At 42.8% G+C, this 22197-nt stretch overlaps 1 protein-coding gene across 6 annotated transcripts in view; it reads left to right on the forward strand.

Annotated features, from left to right (window-relative positions):
- The window catches only part of TRAK2 (trafficking kinesin protein 2), an 84649-nt gene extending 76990 nt beyond the window's left edge, over positions 1–7659 (forward strand). For 3 of the 6 annotated variants that reach the window (XM_069733586.1, XM_069733589.1, XM_069733591.1), the window contains one exon: positions 6489–7659. In XM_069733586.1, the coding sequence (XP_069589687.1) occupies positions 6489–7137 (649 nt within the window). In that variant the 3' untranslated portion in view covers positions 7138–7659. The remainder of the gene's footprint in view (positions 1–6488) is intronic. The other 3 variants (XM_069733585.1, XM_069733588.1, XM_069733590.1) reach the window with 1 other exon arrangement.
- Positions 7660–22197: the final 14538 nt, after the last annotated feature.

Consider the following 22197-nt stretch of genomic DNA (forward strand, 5'->3'; position numbering starts at 1 on the left):
TACATTGAATTTTATTGAAGAAACCTCCCAATGATAACAGTATAATCTCCAAAATAAATAAAAACTCAAAATGCACTGTTCCAAATTATTGGGCATAGTAGAATTTCTAAACATTTGATATGTTTTAACCCCTCTCTGACCTTGGACGTACTATCCCGTCGAGGTGACCTGGGCCTATCTGACCCTCGATGGGATAGTACGTCATAGCGATCGGCCGCGCTCACTGGGGGGGAGCGCAGCTGATCGCGGCCGGGTGTCAGCTGCCTATCGCAGCTGACATCCGGCACTATGTGTCAGGAGCGGTCACGGACCGCCCCCGGCACATTAACCCCCAGCACACCACGATCAAACATGATCGCGGTGTGCCGGCGGTATAGGGAAGCATTGTGCAGGGAGGGGGCTCCCTGCGGGCTTCCCTGAGACCCTCACAGCAACGCAATGTGATTGCGTTGCTGCGAGGGTTTCTTACCTTCTCCTTGCAGACCCGGATCCAAGATGGCCGCGGCATCCAGGTCCTGCAGGGAGGGAGGTGGCTCCACAGCGCCTGCTCAGAGCAGGCACTGTAAAGCTTGCAGCTGTGCACGTCAGATCGCTGATCTGACACACTGCACCGCAAAGTGTCAGATCAGCGATCTTACACTCTAACATAATGCCTAAAAACTCCCCCCTGGGGCGATGTTATAGTGTATCTAAATAAAAAAAAACAATAAAAGTACACATATTTAGTATCGCCACGTCCGTAACAACCCCACCTATAAAACTATCCCGCTAGTTAACCCCTTCAGTGAACGCGGTAAAAAAGAGGCAAAAAACGCTTTATCATACTGCCAAACAAAAAGTGGAATAACACGCGAACAAAAATACAGAAATAAATAACCATGGTACCGCAAAAAACGAGCCGCCATACAGCATCATCAGCGAAAAAATTAAAAAGTTATAGTCCTCAGAATAAAGCGATGCAAAAATAACTATTTTTTCTATAAAATAGTTTTTATCGTATAAAAGCGCCAAAACATTAAAAAAAATGAATAAATGAGGTATCGCTGTAATCGTACTGACCCGAAGAATAAAACTGCTTTATCCATTTTACCAAACGCGGAACGGTATAAACGCCTCCCCCCAAAAGAAATTCATGAATAGCTGGTTTTTGGTCATTCTGCCTCACAAAAATCGGAATAAAAAGCGATCAAAAAATGTCACGTGCCTGAAAACAGTACCAATAAAAACGTCAACTCGTCCCGCAAAAAACAAGATCTCACATGACTCTGGAAGAAAATATGGAAAAATTATAGCTCTCAAAATGTGGTAACGCAAAAAATATTTTTTGCAATAAAAAACGTCTTTCAGTGTGTGACAGCTGCCAATCATAAAAATCTGCTAAATAACCCGCTATAAAAGTAAATCAAACCCCCCTTCATCAACCCCTTAGTTAGGGAAAAATAAAAAATAAAATAAAAAAATGTATTTATTTCCATTTTCCCATTAGGGTTAGGTCTAGGGTTAGGTCTAGGGTTAGGTCTAGGGTTAGGTCTAGGGTTAGGGCTAGGGTTAGGGCTAGGGTTAGGGCTAGGGTTAGGGCTAGGGTTAAGGCTACAGTTAGGGTTGGGGCTAACGATAGGGTTTGGATTACATTTACGGTTGGGAATAGGGTTGGGATTAGGGTTAGGGGTGTGTTTAGGGTTACCGTTGAGATTAGGGTTAGGGGTGTGTTTGGATTAGGATTTCAGTTATAATTGGGGGGTTTCCACTGTTTAGGCACATCAGGGGCTCTCCAAACGCGACATGGCGTCCGATCTCAATTCCAGCTAATTCTGCGTTGAAAAAGTTAAACAGTTCTCCTTCCCTTCCGAGCTCTCCCGTGTGCCCACACAGGGGTTTACCCCAACATATGTGGTATCATCGTACTCAGGACACATTGGACAACAACTTTTAGGGTCCAATTTCTCCTGTTACCCTTGGGAAAATACAAGACTGGGGGCTAAAAAATAATTTTTGTGGGAAAAAAAAAAGATTTTTTATTTTCACGGCTCTGCGTTATAAACTGTAGTGAAACACTTGGGGGTTCAAAGTTCTCACGCCACATCTAGATAAGTTCCTTGGGGGGTCTAGTTTCCAATCTGGGGTCACTTGTGGGGAGTTTCTACTGTTTAGGTACATTAGGGGCTCTGCAAACGCAATGTGACGCCTGCAGACCATTCCATCTAAGTCTGCATTCCAAATGGCGCTCCTTCCCTTCCGAGCTCTCCCATGCGCCCAAACGGTGGTTCCTCCCCACATATGGGGTATCAGTGTACTCAGGACAAATTGGACAACAACTTTTGGGGTCCAATTCCTCCTCGTACCCTTGGGTAAATACAAAACTGGGGGCTAAAAAATAATTTTTGTGGGGAAAAAAAAATTTTTTTTATTTTCACGGCTCTGCGTTATAAACTGTAGTGAAACACTTGGGAGTTCAAAGCTCTCACAACACACCTAGATGAGTTCCTTAGGGGGTCTACTTTCCAAAATGGTGTCACTTGTGGGGGGTTTCAATGTTTAGGCACATCAGGGGCTCTCCAAACGCAACATGGCGTCCCATCTCAATTCCAGTCAATTTTGCATTGAAAAGTCAAATGGCGCTCCTTCGCTTCCGAGCTCTGCCATGCACCCAAACAGTGGTTTACCCCCACATGTGGGGTATCAGCGTACTCAGGACAAATTGTACAACAACTTTTGGGGTCCAATTTCTTCTCTTATCCTTGGTAAAATAAAACAAATTGGAGCTGAATAAAATTTTTTGTGAAAAAAAGTTAAATGTTCATTTTTATTTAAACATTCTAAAAATTCCTGTGAAACACCTGAAGGGTTAATAAACTTCTTGAATGTGGTTTTGAGCACCTTGAGGGGTGCAGTTTTTAGAATGGTTATTTTCTATCATGTAGACCCCTCAAATTGACTTCAAATGAGATGTTGTCCCTAAAAAAAAAAATGGTGTTGTAAAAATGAGAAATTGCTGGTCAACTTTTGTGCTGATGTAAGGTAGACATGTGGGAAATGTTACTTAAGTATTTTGTGTGACATATCTCTGTGATTTAATTGCATAAAAATTCAAAGTTGGAAAATTGCGAAATTTTCAAAATTTTCCCCAAACTTCCGTTTTTTTCATAAATAAACGCAGGTAATATCAAATAAATTTTACCACTATTATGAAGTACAATATGTCACGAGAAAACTGTGTCAGAATCACCGGGATCGGTTGAAGCGTTCCAGAGTTATAACCCCATAAAGGGACAGTGGTCAGAATTGTAAAAATTGGCCCGGTCATTAACGTGCAAACCACCCTTGGGGGTAAAGGGGTTAAAGAACTGAAAATTCTCATTTGTGCAATTTGCAGCATTAGGAGGTCACATTCACTGAACAAAAAAGCTATTTAACTCCAAAACATCCGAACAGGCCAAGTTACATGTTAACATAGGAACCCTTCTTTGATATCACCTTCACAATTCTTGCATTCTTGAGTTTTTGGAGAGTTTCTGCTTGTATTTCTTTGCATGAAGTCAGAATAGCCTCCCAGAGCTGCTGTTCTCATGTGAACTGCCTCCCACCCTCATAGATATTTTGCTTGATGATACTCCAAAGGTTTTCTATAGGGTTGAGGTCAGGGGAAGATGGTGGCCACACCATGAGTTTATCTCCTTTTATGCCCATAGCAGCCAATGACTCAGAGGTATTCTTTACAGCATGAGATTGTGCATTGTCATGCATGAAGATGATTTTGCTCCTGAAGGCACGTTTCTGCTTTTTATACCATGGAATAGAGTTGTCAGTCAGAAACTCTATATACTTTGACTCTTTCAGTCACAAATCTCTTCACAGTATGATGATCACACTTTTCGTGAAATATCTAATGTTTTCATACCTTGTCCAAGGCATTGTACTATTTAACACTTTTCCGCAGCAGAGAGATCCTTTTTATTTCCCATATTGCGTCAAACCTCTGGCCTGCTTAATAATGTGGAACATCATTTTTAAGTAGTTTTCCTTTAATTAGAATCACCTGGAAAACTAATTCACATGTGTTTAAGATTGATTTCAGTGATCCATTGAGCCCTGAGAGACAATACCATCCACAAGTTTATTTGAAAAACAAAACAATTAAATCTTTGACACTTCAATCCAATTTGCATAATAATTTGGAACACCGTGTAGAAAAAAAAAACCATAGTAATTTGTAGTGTACTGTCTAAGTAGAAAACACAGTTCAAATACACCCTTGGTTGTTAGCCTTCTTTGTGTATATGTTTCCCATTACCAGACCTGAAGCATCATGATCCAAAAATAGATTGTGATGTCCGGGGTTTGGTCACGTGATAGGGTCTCTGATCTGGAACCAGATTTACATGACACTGTCCTCTGCGGGCATTTTGGAGGCTTTGATACTGCACATAAGCCAGGACAGTTCTTAGATGTTTTCTTTCGTTACATGATTGGGGCTGGTGATTGAGTAAGGGAGTCTTTCCTGCTGGGAAATTGCAGGCCCAAACTAAGACTTTCCCTAAAGCGTACGTCGGGGTGGGCATCATTCTAGAATGGGAGGAGAATATGGATTTCACTTGTCACTTTGTGACCATCTGTATTTATTTGCCACTCTATGCATTAATATCTCTGCACCTTTATAAAGTGCTGTCTGGACCCAATTTGTTGATTCTGCTGCTTTGACCTCGTATGCTCTTTGGGCCTGATGACATCAAGATTGGTGTTGTTCACACAATCTTGAGATGAGCTGGAGTAAGACGTTAATGATACACAAGTCAGGAATAGAGATGGGCGAACCCGAACAGTGAAGTTCAGTGACCGTACGGAACGCCTACTGTTCAGGCATGGACACCACTCACTGTTATTTTTAAATAAAAAAGTAAAACCACAGTTATACTTGCCTAATTCCAATTCCATTGAATCCCTCGTCTCCTGTAATATAACAAAAATAAAAAGCAACAATATCCCTCACCTATCCATTGTTCTGTCCCTCGCCGTAATCCGTATGTGGGGGATAAACCGTTTTCAAGCTGGACAGTGCCAAGATGCAACCGTTCAGGCTGAGAACCACTGATGAATGAGCTGCTGCGAGCGCAGCATCAGTGACTAGCGGTGACGTCAGTGACGTTACTGCCAGTCAGTGAGGCTGCATTCCCAGCTGGGCCAATGAATTGCAGTGACCTCGATGAGATCCCTAATAGCACAGTGAGTAAAAGTCTCACGGTGCAGAGTTGTGTTCACCGCAGTTCAAATTCATGGCAGTGACATTATCCCGGTGAACTGCGATCCGCCAATCTCTAGTCAGGAGCCTCAGATGAGCAGTGTGAGCCTCACCACAAATCCTACTCCATTTCCCAATAGTGTAGCGAATGCCTCTTATTATTATGACTTTGACCTGTGGTCCTATGCCTGCAATAACCCAGTTCTGCCCACTTTGTCGGAGTAGGGCGCAAATTGTGTGAGGACACCAAATCATATAATTTTAATGCAGGATCAAGTTGTGCCAAAAATTCTTTGAGTTTTCAAATCTTTCATCCCCTCCCCATACTGGCATAAAATATTTGATGAATCTGGACCTTTTGTCTTATTCTACATTTGCACATTGTTGCTTCATTACTAGTGATGAGCGAATATACTTGTTACTCAAGATTTCTGAAGCACACTCGGGGTTCCTCCGAGTATTTTTTAGTGCTCGGAGATTTAGTTTTCATCACCGCAGCTGAATGATTTACATCTGTTAGCCAGCTTGATTACATGTGGGAATTCCCTAGCAACCAGGCAACCCCCACATGTACTTAGCCTATTTAATAGCTGTAAATCATTCAGCTGAGGCGATGAAAACTAAATCTTTGAGCACTAAAAGATACTCTGAGGACACACGAGCGTGCTCGGGAAATCTCGATTAACGAGTATATTCGCTCATCACTATTCATTACCTTTTGCATTTTACATTGTGTATGTAATTTTCTTTTTATACATCCTCTCCTCCAGAGTATCACCCCCTCGATTGATGCTATTTTTCCTTATAAAGTACGCTTTTATATTTGTGATACCTCCCAGGTTGTTGGTATTCTTTGTGTAATAGAAGATGTTTACGAAGTGCTTCCCTGCTGGGACTCAGCAATCTAGTGTAATCTTTGGGGAAACCTGGCACAAAGTGTTTAATTTTCCTGCAGTGCCCCAACAGGGAAAAATTAGTACTACACAGTTTGTCCCTGGGATGTGTAATACAGGACAGGTCCTCTGGTTTGAGATTCGCTCTTAGGTCCAGATTGAAAGCTGTTCAAATTTATGGGCAACCATATAGTTGAGTAAATGCCCACTTCATGACTTCTGTATATTTTTAGTGCAATTTTCTATAGAATTTTGGAGAATTTTGCTTTATTGATCTCTGCCATTATGTAATTAATAATGACTTGTTGTTTCTTGTTTGTTTTTTTAAAGAATAATTATTTTATGTCTCTTCTTATCAGTTCAAAGTACACCTCATCTTTGGGAGGGCCAAGCTCTTCTTCAGCCAACACATTTGTGAGCTCTCCTTCCGTTTCCTGTCGTCCAAGCCTTGGAGAATATTTTGGAAAAGCGTCTGATTCTTCTGTAAGTAGTACCAGTAATTTAGCAAAATTGCTGAAAGAACAAGGAATATCTGCTAAAGTCAACAGCCCACTTGTTCAAGAGAAACCTTCACGTCCACAGAATCTGCTTCTTCCCTCCACTCCACCCAATTCTCCGTCCCGTTCTCCATGTCCATCTCCTCTGACTTTTGAACCAAATCCCTCTGAAAATTTCCTGGCTGTTTCACGGCCAGCCGAGAGCTTTCTTCAAGAAATGTACGGTTTAAAGTCTACACGGAGTCAAGCTGATTTAAAGCAAATGAAGATGAGCTTGGTGGAGCGCTTGAAACGTTTAGGGATCGCTAGAGTAGTCAGCCAGCCAAGCACAGAGGACCAAACACCAGCATTAAACAATGGACTGAAGCAACAAGAGTCCACCATGTTTGTTGCCACAAGTAGTCTCATAGGTGGGATAAGAAGGAACCAAAGTCTTCCCGCTATTATCGGAGGGCTCTCTGCTCCTGTTTGCACATCATCCCCAAAAATGAGTAGTTTAAAAGAAGACTAAGCTGGGAATGGAAATGAACTGAGATGTTTAAATGCTCACTGTGTAGAGAAGGAATTACGGCACGTTTTGTAGGCAATAAGTCAAAGGTTTAAGCATGTTGTGAAGAAGAGTAAAGGGTTTTATATGAGGCTGGGGCTACACAGTAACTTGGCAATGACACAGGTCGCACGTTCAAAGATTGCTCTTAGCTGCTTCTACATCGCAGCGTAATGCAGGTAAATAGGACCAAATCACAACCCTCAGGGTACAGCGACCGTCACAAGGCTTGAAGTCCTTTTTTGTCACTTGCTTGTCATGGTCGTAGTAACTTGACGGTCGTACATTGACCCTCTTCACTTTCATTACACTGTGATGTAACTTAGCAAAGCGTGAACTTTGGACATATGACCTGTGATGTGGCCAAAAGTAACTCCAGCCTAAATGAGAGGTTCAGTTGAAGGATTTATGAATGTGTTTGGAAAGCCTAAGAAATTGAGACATGGATTTTGACTTGGTGAAAGTAATGGTGGTTTCTGTTGACTTAAAAAAAAAAAAAAAAAAAAAAGCACCCAAAAATATGCACTATGGTTTTATTCTTTTTAAGTCAACAATTGGTTTTATTTTCTGCCATTTAAAGGGCCACTGTCACCCCCCTCCAGCCGTTATAAACTAAAAGAGCCACCTTGTGCAGCAGTAATGCTGCATTCTAACAAGGTGGCTCTTTTAGTTTTGTGTTCATGTATTACTAAAATAAAGCGCTTTGAAACTTTTCAAAACTACTTATCTTTGTCCACGGAGGCGGGTCTGAAGCCTCCTCTGTGAAGCGCCCAACTGCCGTCACTCTGCCGTCACTCTGCCGTCACGCATCTCTTCTGGGGCGATGGTCGCCGCCCCCTCCGCGCTGTTCTTCTTAAATCCAGTGCCTGCGCTGTGCGTGCCTGCCTGGGGCAGGCGCATTGAGAATTGGCAGTCAGCTCAGATGCCGGGTTCCTGACTGCGCCTGTGCGGGCAGTGCGGCCACCCTGTTACTGAATCCCCGCCCCACACTGTGTTATGCATTTATGCACAGTGCGGGGCTGGGATTCCTGGGCATGCGCACTGCGCTTGTCAGTCGCTCCCCCAAGTTCGCCGCCTTCCAGCGTCGGTCTGTGCAGGAATCTGCCCAGGAATCCAAGCCCTGCACTGTGCATAATGCATAACACAGTGCGGGGCGGGGATTCAGTAACAGGGTGGCCGCACTGCCCGCACAGGCGCAGTCAGGAACCATCTGAGCTATGACTGCCAATTCTCAATGCGCCTGCCCCAGGCAGGCACGCACAGCGCAGGCGCCGGATTTAAGAAGAACAGCGCGCAGGGGGCGGCGACCATCGCCCCAGAAGAGATGAGTGACGGCAGTTGGGCGCTTCAGAGGAGGCTTTAGACCCGCCTCCGTGGACAAAGATAGGTAGTTTTGAAAAGTTTCAAAGCGCTTTATTTTAGTAATACATGAACACAAAACTAAAAGAGCCACCTTGTTAGAATGCAGCATTACTGCTGCACAAGGTGGTTCTTTTAGTTTATAACGGCTGGAGGGGGTGACAGTGGCCCTTTAATATTTTTCCACCAATGCAGAGTTGTATGAGGGATTAAACATTGTACATAGACATATGTAGGAGACTAACTCCACTAACTAAGGGTAGGAGACACGTTACATAAAGTGTTACCGATCAGTACGGAGAAGTATACATAGTATTTGATATGTTAATAAGCTTTATATATCGAAGAAATGAATGTAAGACACTGACTCCACATCTGTGAGCTTTATAAGGAGATAAACTAAAGTGTCCCTAAAATCTAAGCAATTGTATTAGTTTTCTAGTTACATGGATATTTTCCTTTTTAAAGCTTTTGAGCACTTTAGTTTCTATGTCATTTCTAGTATTTAGTTATATATTAGTCATTAGAGTCTAAATACTGGCCCATTTTTAATACATTTGATTGCACCAAATTATTACGGTGAGACATGGTAAGTCACCCAGAATTTTCTCGTGAGCTTCACCAGGAATGAAAAGTACTGGTCTTCTCACTGATCAGGGAGCACTGCTGCTTTCTATTGAAAATATCAAACTGTAAACACAATGTGGATTTTTTTTTTTTTTACTTAAAAAGCACAAAGTTTATAATTTAAAAGGATGATTTTTCTATGTAAAAAGGATGAAGAAAGGAAAATGTATGTATCAGGATGAAAAATTCCTGCTTTACAATGTGGAGGAATGGTTAAAATGAGGCATTTCATTGTCATAAACTTCTCCCGATATAGTTATCTGTAGAACAAGGTGTACCATTTGTAATCTGGTGCAAAATCCATCCTGTGCCATATTTATCAGAAACCGTCCACTTGTGTGAGCCTGTATAGATATGAGCCGTCCTCTGTCCCTAGCTTATGTATCATCGACCGCGGACATTATACTGTAATATACGCAGACCAGCACATGATGAATTTTTGCAAAGTTGCATGCAATATCTGCGGTTACATTCTGCTTGTGCGTTAGTTGCTGTGTAGCCCTGCCTGGCTTATCTTGATAAACGTTGTCCCATCTAGGTGGCTTTAGTAAGGGCAGGTATGTTCTCCGGGGACGTAGTATTGCCCATTCTAGTCCAGTAATGACATGCAGAACAAAACATTTAGGGGCTTGTGTGTATAGATAACAGATATATTCGGGAGAGTAGGTGGGGTCAGATCGCCCAACTTTTATAAATGGGGAGCAACGAGACCACTTTCTTAGCCATAATATATTCTTTATGCAAATACAGGTTGTCGTTGATTCCCCGAAAAGCTAGCAATGGATGCAAAGTAACTTTGCTTTCCGACACAAGCAAGGCCCAGTGCATGTCAGTTATTACTAATCACCCAACCAACCCCTGTCCTTTTTTTTTTTCTTAGTCTTTCTCTTGTGCCAATTTTTTTTTTTTAAAGATAAATTGCACTAATAACAAAGCATTATTTTAAAAGTTGCTTTTAGCATTTAATTGGAAGTCCTTGAATTTTTTTTTTATGCTTACATTTACTCTAAATGGGGCCGAATGGTTTTATATACGGTAATTTATGAATGGCCTCCAATTCTGAGAATATTGTTGTTGAATGAAGAAGTTAAAGCTAACGATTAGTGTTCAATATTAAGACGTTTTCGTAGATTTCGTAGTTTTGTTTTTTTTATTGTAAACTGTAAAATAACTTTATATTAGTTACTTCCCGTAATTGCCTTTGGCAATGTAGTGAGTACAGTAAGTTGCAGAATATAAAGCCGACAACCACTAACCGCCCTAAGTGACTGAAACACTTGTATACTGTATTGTTTCAGTACTTTGGAAAATGACAAATGTAAAAAAGCATCAATGTAATATATGAAAAAAAATGTCTCCAGATTCTTCCCAAGAGTTTTTAGGATGTGACCACGTCTCTGACCTTCATCCTGTGTATTTATATGTATATTTGCCCTAACATGGTCTGGTGACCTAGCAATGGAGAGATATTTCTTATGGTTAACAAAAAAAAGTTAAAAAAATAAATAAATTCAAAATCCCTCTCATTATTTATCATAAAGACAAACTGATCCGTTTTTGAATCTGTATTTAATTCCCTGTATTTATGTATATAAGGATTGTTGTACTGTTGCTTTAAATATGTTGGCTATATAATATTGTATTCATTGTTTTTGTTATTGAAAATAAACATTTTCAATCTTTGTACTTTTTAACTGATTTTGGGTTGACTTCTTTTTAACAAAAAAAATGCATTTATGAAAAAGTATTGCATCAATATGCAATCACGGCTGAAAGTGTTGGCACCCTTGGTATTGTTCCAGAAAATGAAGTATTTATCCCACAAAATTATTAGAATCACACATGTTTTGTTACATGTAAAGGAAATAAACATGGTGAAAAACACAAAAAGGAGGGGGTGATTGGACATAATTTAACACAAAACCCCAAACAGGGAAGAATTGTTGACACCCTAAACTTAATATTTGGTTGCACACCCTTTGGAATTAATAACGGAACTTAATCACTTCCTATGACCATCAACAAGTTTCTTACAACTCTCAACTGGAATTTTGGACCACTCTTCTCTTGCAAACTGCTCCAGGTCTCTCATATTTGAAAGGTGCCTTCTCCCAGCAGCAATTTTAAGTTCTCTCCACAGATTTTCAGTGGGATTTACATCCGGACTCGTAGCTGGCCACTTGAGAACACTCCAGTACTGGGTTTCCATCCATTTGTGCTTCTTGAAGTATGTTTGGGGTCATTGTCCTGCTTGGAAGACTCTTTACCTAGGCCTCACACCCATCTATCTGAGACTGGCTACTAAATTGAGACTCAAAATAAATTGGTAATCTTCACATTTCATGATGCCTTTAATGCAGTCAACGCACCCAGTGCCAGAGGTACCAAAACAACCCAAAAACATCTTTGAACCTCCACCATAGGTACTGTGTTCTTTTCTTTGTAGGTCTCAATCCATTTTCGGTAAACAGTGGAATGATGTGCTTTACCAAAAAGCTATCCTTGTGTCATCTGACCACAAGTAGCTTTCCTAGAAGGATTTTGACTTATTCATGTACATTTTGGCAAACTGCAATCTAGCTTTTTTATGTCTCTGTCAGCAGTAGGGTCCACATGGGTATCCTGCCTTAGTGTTTCATTTCATTCAAATGTCGACAGATAGATCACTCTGACACTGATGCACCCTGAGCCTGCAGGACAGCTTGAATTTCTTTGGAACTTTATTGGGGATGCTTATCCACCAACCGGACTTTCCTGCGTTGCAACCTTTCATCAGTTTTTCTCTGCTATCCATGTCCAGGGAGATTAGCTACAGTGCCATGGGTTGTAAACTTCCTGATTTTATGTTGTGCACTGTGGACAAAGGAACATCAAGATCTCTGAAGATGGACTTGTAACCTTGAGATTGTTGATATTGTTCAACAATTTTGGTTCTCAAGTCTTCACAGTTCTTTTTTTTGTGTTCTCCATGCTTAGTGTGGCTTTATCAATTTTACCAAACGCGGAACGGTATAAACGCCTCCCTCAAAAGAAATTCATGAATAGCTGGTTTTTGATCATTCTGCCTCACAAAAATCGGAATAAAAAGCGATCAAAAAATGTCACGTGCCCGAAAATGTTACCAATAAAAACATCAACTCGTCCCGCAAAAAAACAAGACCTCACATGACTCTGTGGACTCAAATATGGAAAAATTATAGCTCTCAAAATGTGGTAACGCAAAAAATATTTTTTGCAATAAAAAGAGTCTTTCAGTGTGTGACGGCTGCCAATCATAAAAATCCACTAAATAACCCGCTATAAAAGTAAATCAAACCCCCCTTCATCACCCCCTTAGTTAGGGAAAAATTAAAAAAATGTATTTATTTCCATTTTCCCATTAGGGTTAGGGCTAGGGTTAAGGCTACAGTTAGGGTTGGAGCTAAATTTAGGGTTAGGATTACATTTACGGTTGGGATTAGGGTTAGGGGTGTGTCTGGGTTAGAGGTGTGGTTAGGGTTACCGGTAAGGGATTAGGGTTAGTAATGTGTTTGGATTAGGGTTTCAGTTAGAATTGGGGGGTTTTCACTGTTTAGGCACATCAGGGGCTCTCCAAACCCGACATGGCGTCCGATCTCAATTCCAGCCAATTCTGCGTTGAAAAAGTAAAACAGTGCTCCTTCCCTTCCGAGCTCTCCCGTATGCCCAAACAGGGGTTTACCCCAACATATGGGGTATCGGCGTACTCAGGACAAATTGGACAACAATTTTTGGGGTCCAATTTCTCCTGTTACCCTTGGGAAAATACAAAACTGGGAGCTAAATAATTTTTGTGGGAAAAAAAGATTTATTTTCACGGCTCTGCGTTATAAACTGTAGTGAAACACTTGGGGGTTCAAAGTTCTCACAACACATCTAGATAAGTTCCTTGGGGGGTCTAGTTTCCAATATGGGGTCACTTGTGGGGGGTTTCTACTGTTTAGGTACATTAGGGGCTCTGCAAACGCAATGTGACGCCTGCAGACCATTCCATCTAAGTCTGCATTCCAAATGGCGCTCCTTCCCTTCCAAGCCCTCCCATGCACCCAAACGGTGGTCCCCCCCCACATATGGGGTATCAGTGTACTCAGGACAAATTGGACAACAACTTTTGGTGTCCAATTTCTCCTGTTACCCTCGGGAAAATACGAAACTGGGGGCTAAAAATTAATTTTTGTGGGAAAACATTTTTGTTTTATTTTTACGACTCTGCATTATAAACTTCTGTGAAGCCCTTGGTGGGTCAAAGTGCTCACCACACATCTAGATAAGTTCCTTAGTGGGTCTACTTTCCAAAATGGTGTCACTTGTGGGGGGTTTCAATGTTTAGGCACATCAGTGGCTCTCCAAACGCAACATGGTGACCCATCTCAATTCCTGTCAATTTTGCATTGAAAAGTAAAACTGCGCTCCTTCACTTCCGAGCTCTCCAATGCGCCCAAACAGTGGTTTACCCCCATATATGGGGTATCAGCGTACTCAGGACAAATTGTACAACAACTTTTGGGGTCCAATTTCTTCTCTTACCCTTGGGAAAATAAAACATTGGGGGCGCAAATATAATTTTTGTGAAAAACGATTTTTTTATTTTTACGGTTCTGCATTATAAACTTCTGTGAAGCACTTGGGTCAAAGTGCTCACCACACCTCTAGATAAGTTCCTTAGGGGGTCTACTTTCCAAAATGGTGTCACTTGTGGGGGGTTTCAATGTTTAGGCACATCAGTGGCTCTCCAAACGCAACATGGCGTCCCATCTCAATTCCTGTCAATTTTGCATTTAAAAGTCAAATGGCGCTCCTTCGCTTCCGAACTCTGTCATGCGCCCAAACAGTGGTTTACAACAACTTTTGGGGTCCATTTTCTCCTGTTACCCTTGGTAAAATAAAACAAATTGGAGCTGAAGTAAATTTTTTGTGAAAAAAAAGTTAAATGTTCATTTTTATTTAAACATTCCAAAAATTCCTGTGAAACACCTGAAGGGTTAATAAACTTCTTGAATGTGGTTTTGAGCACCTTGAGGGGTGCAGTTTTTAAAATGGTGTCACACTTGGTTATTTTCTATCATATAGACCCCTCAAAATGACTTCAAATGAGATGTGGTCCCTAAAAAAATGGTGTTGTAAAAATGAGAAATTGCTGGTCAACTTATATATATATATATATATATATATATATATATATATATATATATATATATATATATATATATATACATATATATATATATATATATACATATATATATATACATATATATACATATATATATATATATATATATATCTCCAACAAACTTTATTGGGTTTTTAATTTTTTAACTGGGGAGGAAAGACTAGGAAGGGGAGGGGGGATAAAGGGGATGGGTACGAGTGTGGGGAAAAAGAAACCCCTATAGAAATAGGGGAACAGGCAATCATACGATATTGTAAGAATTCACAAGATAGACGCATTATAAAAATATTACTTAGTAGAGTGATGAGTAAAATATATGAGTAATGAATATTGGAAGACCGCATACTCTGACGATACATTGTAGCTGAGTAAACAAAGCCTAAAAGAGGTTTAACCCCTTCATGACCCAGCCTATTTTGACCTTAAAGACCTTGCCGTTTTTTGCAATTCTGACCAGTGTCCCTTTATGAGGTAATAACTCAGGAACGCTTCAACGGATCCTAGCGGTTCTGAGATTGTTTTTTCATGACATATTGGGCTTCATGTTAGTGGTAAATTTAGGTCAATAAATTATGCGTTTATTTGTGATAAAAACGGAAATTTGGCGAAAATTTCGCAATTTTCACATTTTGAATTTTTATTCTGTTAAACCAGAGAGTTATGTGACACAAAATAGTTAATAAATAACATTTCCCACATGTTTACTTTACATCAGCACAATTTTGGAAACAAAATTTTTTTTTGCTAGGAAGTTATAAGGGTTAAAATTTGACCAGCGATTTCTCATTTTTACAACGAAATTTAGAAAACCATTTTTTTAGGGACCACCTCACATTTGAAGTCAGTTTGAGGTGTCTATATGGCTGAAAATACCCAAAAGTGACACCATTCTAAAAACTGCACCCCTCAAGGTGCTCAAAACCACATTCCAGAAGTTTATTAACCCTTCAGGTGCTTCACAGCAGCAGAAGCAACATGGAAGGAAAAAATGAACATTTAACTTTTTAGTCACAAAAATTATCTTTTAGCAACAATTTTTTTATTTTCCCAATGGTAAAAGGAGAAACTGAACCACGTAAGTTGTTGTCCAATTTGTCCTGAGTACGCTGATACCTCATATGTGGGGGTAAACCACTGTTTGGGCGCACGGCAGGGCTTGGAAGGGAAGGAGCGCCATTTGACTTTTTGAATCAAAAATTGGCTCCACTCTTTAGCGGACACCATGTCACGTTTGGAGAGCCCCCGTGTGCCTAAAAATTGGAGCTCCCCCACAAGTGACCCCATTTTGGAAACTAGACGCCCCAGTGAACTTATCTAGATGCATAGTGAGCACTTTGAACCCCCAGGTGCTTCACAAATTGATCCGTAAAAATGAAAAAGTACTTTTTTTTTCACCAAAAAAATTTTTTTGCCTCAATTTTTTCATTTTCACATGGGCAACAGGCTAAAATGGATCCTAAAATTTGTTGGGCAATTTCTCCTGAGTACACCGATACCTCACATGTGGGGTTAAACCACTGTTTGGGCACATGGTAAGGCTCGGAAGGGAAGGAGCGCCATTTGACTTTTTGAATGAAAAATTATCTCCATCGTTAGCGGACACCATGTCGCGTTTGGAAAGCTCCTGTGTGCCTAAACATTGGCGCTCCCCCACAAGTGACCCCATTTTGGAAACTAGACCCCCCAAGGAACTTATTTAGATGCCTAGTGAGCACTTTAAACCCTCAGGTGCTTCACAAATTGATCTGTAAAAATGAAAAAGTACTTTTTTTTCACAAAAAAATTCTTTTCGCCTCAATTTTTTCATTATCACATGGGCAATAGGATAAAATGGATCATAAAATTTGTTGGGCAATTTCTCCCGAGTACGCCGATACCTCATATGTGGGGGTAAACCACTGTTTGGGCACTCGGCAGGGCTCGGAAGGGAAGGCACGCCATTTGACTTTTTGAATGGAAAATTAGCTCCAATCATTAGCGGACACCATGTCACGTTTGGAGAGCCCCTGTGTGCCTAAACATTGGAGATCCCCCAGAAATGACCCCATTTTGGAAACTAGTCCACCAAAGGAACTAATCTAGATGTGTGGTGAGGACTTTGAACCCCCAAGTGCTTCACAGAAGTTTATAACGCAGAGCCATGAAAATAAAAATAAAAAAATATTTTCTCAAAAATGATCTTTTAGCCTGCAATTTTTTATTTTCCCAAGGGTATCAGGAGAAATTTGACCCCAAAAGTTGTTGTCCAGTTTCTCCTGAGTATGCTGATACCCCATATGTGGAGGTAAACCACTGTTTGGGCACATGCCGGGGCTCGGAAGTGAAGTAGTGACGTTTTGAAATGCAGACTTTGATGGAATGCTCTGTGGGCGTCACGTTGCGTTTGCAGAGCCCCTGATGTGGCTTAACAGTAGAAACCCCCCACAAGTGACCCCATTTTGGAAACTAGACCCCGAAAGGAACTTATCTAGATGTGTGGTGAGCACTTTGAACCCCCAAGTGCTTCACAGAAGTTTATAATGCAGAGCCGTGAAAATAATAAATACGTTTTCTTTCCTCAAAAATAATTATTTAGCCCAGAATTTTTTAATTTTCCCAAGGGTAACAGGAGAAATTGGACCCCAAAAATTGTTGTTCAGTTTCTCCTGAGTACGCTGATACCCCATGTGTGGAGGTAAACCACTGTTTGGGCACACGTCGGGGCTCAGAAGGGAAGTAGTGACTTTTGAAATGCAGACTTTGATGGAATGGTCTGCGGGCGTCACGTTGCGTTTGCAGAGCCCCTGGTGTGCCTAAACAGTAGAAACCCCCCACAAGTGACCCCATTTTAGAAACTAGACCCCCCAAGGAACTTATCTAGATATGTGGTGAGCACTTTGAACCCCCAAGTGCTTCACAGACGTTTACAACGTAGAGCCGTGAAAATAATAAATCATTTTTCTTTCCTCAAAAATGATGTTTTAGCAAGCATTTTTTTATTTTCACAAGGTTATCAGGAGAAATTGGACCCCAGTAATTGTTGCGCAGTCTGTCCTGAGTACACTGATACCCCATATGTGGGGGTAAACCACTGTTTGGGCACACGTCAGGGCTCGGAATTGAGGGAGCACCATTTGACTTTTTGAATACGAGATTGGCTGGAATCAATGGTGGCGCCATGTTGCGTTTGGAGACCCCTGATGTGCCTAAACAGTGGTAACCCCTCAATTCTACCTCCAACACTAACCCCAACACACCCCTAACCCTAATCCCAACTGTAGCCATAACCCTAATCACAACCCTAACCCCAACACACCCCTAACCACAACCCTAACCCCAACACACCCCTAACCACAACCCTAATTCCAACTGTAGCCATAACCCTAATCACAGCCCTAACCCCAACACATCCCTAACCCTAATCCCAACTGTAGCCATAACCCTAATCACAGCCCTAACCCTAACCCCAACACACCCCTAACCCTAATCCCAACTGTAGCCATAACCCTAATCACAACCCTAACCACAACACACCCCTAACCACAACCCTAATTCCAACCCTAACCCTAAGGTTATGTGCCCACGTTGCGGATTCGTGTGAGATTTTTCAGCATCATTTTTGAAAAATCCGCGGGTAAAAGGCACTGCGTTTTACCTGCGGATTTTCCACGGATTTCCAGTGTTTTTTGTGCGGATTTCACCTGCGGATTCCTATTGAGGAACAGGTGTAAAACGCTGCGGAATCCGCACAAAGAATTGACATGCTGCGGAAAATACAACGCAGCGTTTCCGCGCAGTATTTTCCGCACCATGGGCACAGCGGATTTGGTTTCCATATGTTTACATGGTACTGTACACCTGATGGAACACTGCTGCGAATCCGCAGCGGCCAATCCACTGCGGATCCGCAGCCAAATCCGCACTGTGTGCACATGGCCTAATTCTAAAGGTATGTGCACACGCTGCGGAAAACGCTGCGGATCCGCAGCAGTTTCCCATGAGTTTACAGTTCAATGTAAACCTATGGGAAACAAAAATCGCTGTACACATGCTGCAGAAAAACTGCACGGAAACGCAGCGGTTTACATTCCGCAGCATGTCACTTCTTTGTGCGGATTCCGCAGCGGTTTTACAACTGCTCAAATAGAAAATCGCTTTTGTAAAACTGCAGTGAAATGCGCAGAAAAAACGCGGTAAATCCGCCATAAATCCGCAGCGGTTTAGCACTGCGGATTTATCAAATCCGCAGCGGAAAAATCCGCAGAGGACCAGAATACGTGTGCACATACCGAAACCCTAGCCCTACCCCTAACCCTACCCCTAACCCTAACCCTATTCTAACATTAGTGGAAAAAAAAAATTCTTTATTTTTTTATTGTCCCTACCTATGAGGGTGACAAAGGGGGGGGGGGGGGGGTCATTTATTATTTTTTTTATTTTGATCACTGAGATAGATTATATCTCAGTGATCAAAATGCACTTTGGAATGAATCTGCCGGCCGGCAGATTCGGCGGGCGCACTGCGCATGCGCCCGCCATTTTGGAAGATGGCGGCGCCCGGGGAGAAGACGGACGGACCCCGGCAGGATCGGTAAGTATGATAGGGTGGGGGGGAGCACGGGGGGGATCGGAGCATGGGGGGGTGAATCGGAGTGCGGGAGGGGTGGAACGGAGCACGGGGGGGTAGAACGGAGCACGGGGTGGTGGAACGGAGCACGGGGGGGTGGAACGGAGCACGGAGGGGGGTGGATCGGAGTGCAGGGGGGTGATCGGAGCACGGGGGGGTGATTGAAGCACGGGGGGAGCGGACAAGAGCACGGGGGGAGCGGAGCACAGGACAGAGGGGAGCCGGAGCAGTGTACCGGCCAGATCGGAGGGCTGGGGGGGCGATGGGTGGGGTGGGGGCACATTAGTATTTCCAGCCATGGCCGATGATATTGCAGCATCGGCCATGGCTGGATTGTAATATTTCACCCGTTATAATAGGTGAAATATTACAAATCGCTCTGATTGGCAGTTTCAATTTCAACAGCCAATCAGAGCGATCGTAGCCACGAGGGGGTGAAGCCACCCCCCCTGGGCTAAACTACCACTCCCCCTGTCCCTGCAGATCGGGTGAAATGGGAGTTAACCCTTTCACCTGGCCTGCAGGGACGCGATCTTTCCATGACGCCACATAGGCGTCATGGGTCGGATTGGCACCGACTTTCATGACGCCTACGTGGCGTCAAAGGTCGGGAAGGGGTTAACTAGTAAATTTGATAACATAGGTAATGTCATAATATACATGTTAATATGGGTGGCACTAAAGCTATCCAGTAGAAAAGAACATCATGCGAAGGCCTGTTGTCTCCAGGTCATCTTCAGATGACCCTTGGACCTTGTGGGCTTAATGTTCGGTTCAGACACAGGCTGTGACGTGGACTAAACGTAAAGAAGTGAAATGACCCTCAGAGCTCTCAATTTGGTTTGGGTTTGGACGAAGGGTCAGAAGAAGGGAATCCGGGAGGGCCAATTCCCGCACAGTCAAGAAATTCCGCCGCCCCATCCGGAGAAGTGAAGGTACGCCACTTTGCCGCAAAGTAAAATCTTAGACTGGAGAATTGGTGCCATATGTACTGTATTCCAGCCTGATGCAGTCTATAGGTGACGTGTTGGAACGATTTTCGTTTTTGTAGAGTCTCTTTGCATAGATCCCTGTAGAAGGTTGTGACCGTATGGGGAAGAGAGGAATCTTGATTCTCTTGCGATGTCAAGCAAAGAGTCTCTCAACCAGTTAGGATAAAATGAGACAATAACGTCTGCGGCTAAATTTGACGGAAGAGACGGTGGTCTGGGTATACTGAATGTTTTCACAATTAAGTTTTTCCCTTTCGTATGGGGGAGCAGAAAAGATAACATAGATGAGACAGGCTCCCAGTTGGGATCTTCCCACTGATTCCGGGATTCCTCTGACTTTTAGGTTGTTCTTTCTTTTAAAGTTTTCAAAATCTGTTAAGTTGTTTTTAAATGAGACTATATCCTTCTTTAAATTGACCAGAGGGTCCGGTCGTATAGGCTCGCCCCCTACTTCATTAGAAGATGTCAACTCATGATGTTCACTAGAGGCGTCATACTTTTTCGGGGTGTTGGGAGGCTTGATAGAGGACACGTTAAGGTCAGAGGTTGGAACAGCGTTAATTTGCGAAAAAATGTGTTTAAATTGGTTTTTGAGAATTTTCTCTGATCTAGTTCCCGCTATTTCCATAGATGATAGTAGAGCCTTGCATAGTTTGACCATAAATTTCCCTGAGGGGTAACCGTCAGAGGCTGAGATATTGTCTATTAAGGAATGACTAGGGACCTCATAGCAGGACTGTTCCTGCTCCATATCGCTGGTTTCTGAGGATTTTGACGTGACATCTGAGCCACTCAGCTCTTCAATTTCGCTAAATCCCTCTGAGTACCTGTCCGAGTCTGATAAACCCTCGTTGTCGATATCGTCAGAGGAGCCTTTGTAGTCGTGATCAGAGGAGGCTGAGGAATCTGTATAATTGTCTGAGTGTGCATATTTCTCCTCCGATGGTGGCATAGGAGGGTCAGGTGATAAATGAAAGTTGTCTGTCTTAGACTGGTCTTTGGATATCCCTCTATTAATGGACTCAAGTTTCTCCTCAAGCTGTGAGGTAAGTGACTCAATGAATGTCTGGGGCAACATTGCTGCGAGTTCTGCTATTTCTCTAAGTGAAGGGGATGTATTTCCGAATATGTTGGGATTACTTTTTGAGGGTATACTTTCGTTGGTGTTATCTATCTGGATTCCCAGTTCTAGTGATATTTCTTCCTCATTGTGGCTCAGCATTGGGGGTGATAAGGGGTTTACCCTGTGGCTATGCTCCTGCTGTTTGTGTGATTCCTGCTCATCCCTAAGGATACTGTCCCAGTCTGATTTCTTTTATTACTGTTAATTTTGTTTGGATGTATTTTCCTCCCTCTGCTCAGGAGAGGAGCACAGCTTTCCCCCCTGGTACAGTGCAGCGTGTGAACCCTGCTGTTGTGGTATGCTTTCACTGTCCTCTGACGCCATTCTCAGCGTCTGATGCCGCTGGTCCCCTTCATTTCCGGGTATGAACTCCGGAGCTTCATACCTGAGGCAGCTTAGGAGCGTCGGGGAGATCGGCTGGGCTGCTGTGCTGCCGGTGAGTCCTCCATTTGTCCCCTCAGCGTCGCTGATGTTAGCGGTGTCGGGGAAATCTCTCGGCGTTCCTTCCCCTCCTCCCCGCCCGTCACCGCCGGTTTGACAGGCGCGGGGATTCTCGTCGCCAGTGCCGCTGTTCTGGCTGTGGTGTCCTTCCGCCACGTCGCTGCATAGCGAATCTCCGCGGTCACGCTGTCTCTCACCGGTTCCTCCGCAGTCTGCACTGAGGTTGAGGCAGGGGTAGGGGTCCTCCATGCAGCAGTCCGGGTGTTCGTCTGTGCTCTCTGGGGCTGCAGAGCCGCTGGTTTTCGGCCAGCTGCTCCACCGCTCTGAGTCACGGGACCACTTTTTCCCTCACCATAGGAAAGCCTGTCGCCGCCATTGCTGCGATTCTCCCGGGGACTTCTCTGCCCTATTGAGGGAGATTTCTTCGGTGTGCCCGCAAAATTCTGCTTCCCACTTGTTCGTGGCATATTCTTGTGGGTTTATGAATTGGATAGTCCACGTTTTAGTAAGCCTTATTAGTAGCAAACAAGGGATAAACAGGAGCTCTGCAAGAGCACGTCCGCTCCTGTCCCTTGGCAAACCACGCCCCTGCTGGTCAACTTTTAACCATTATAACTCCCTAACAAAAAAAAATTTTGGTTCCAAAATTGTGCTGATGTAAAGTAGACATGTGGGAAATGTTACT

Source organism: Ranitomeya imitator, chromosome 7 (assembly GCF_032444005.1).
Source record: "Ranitomeya imitator isolate aRanImi1 chromosome 7, aRanImi1.pri, whole genome shotgun sequence".
In the NCBI taxonomy this organism is placed as follows: domain Eukaryota; kingdom Metazoa; phylum Chordata; class Amphibia; order Anura; family Dendrobatidae; genus Ranitomeya; species Ranitomeya imitator.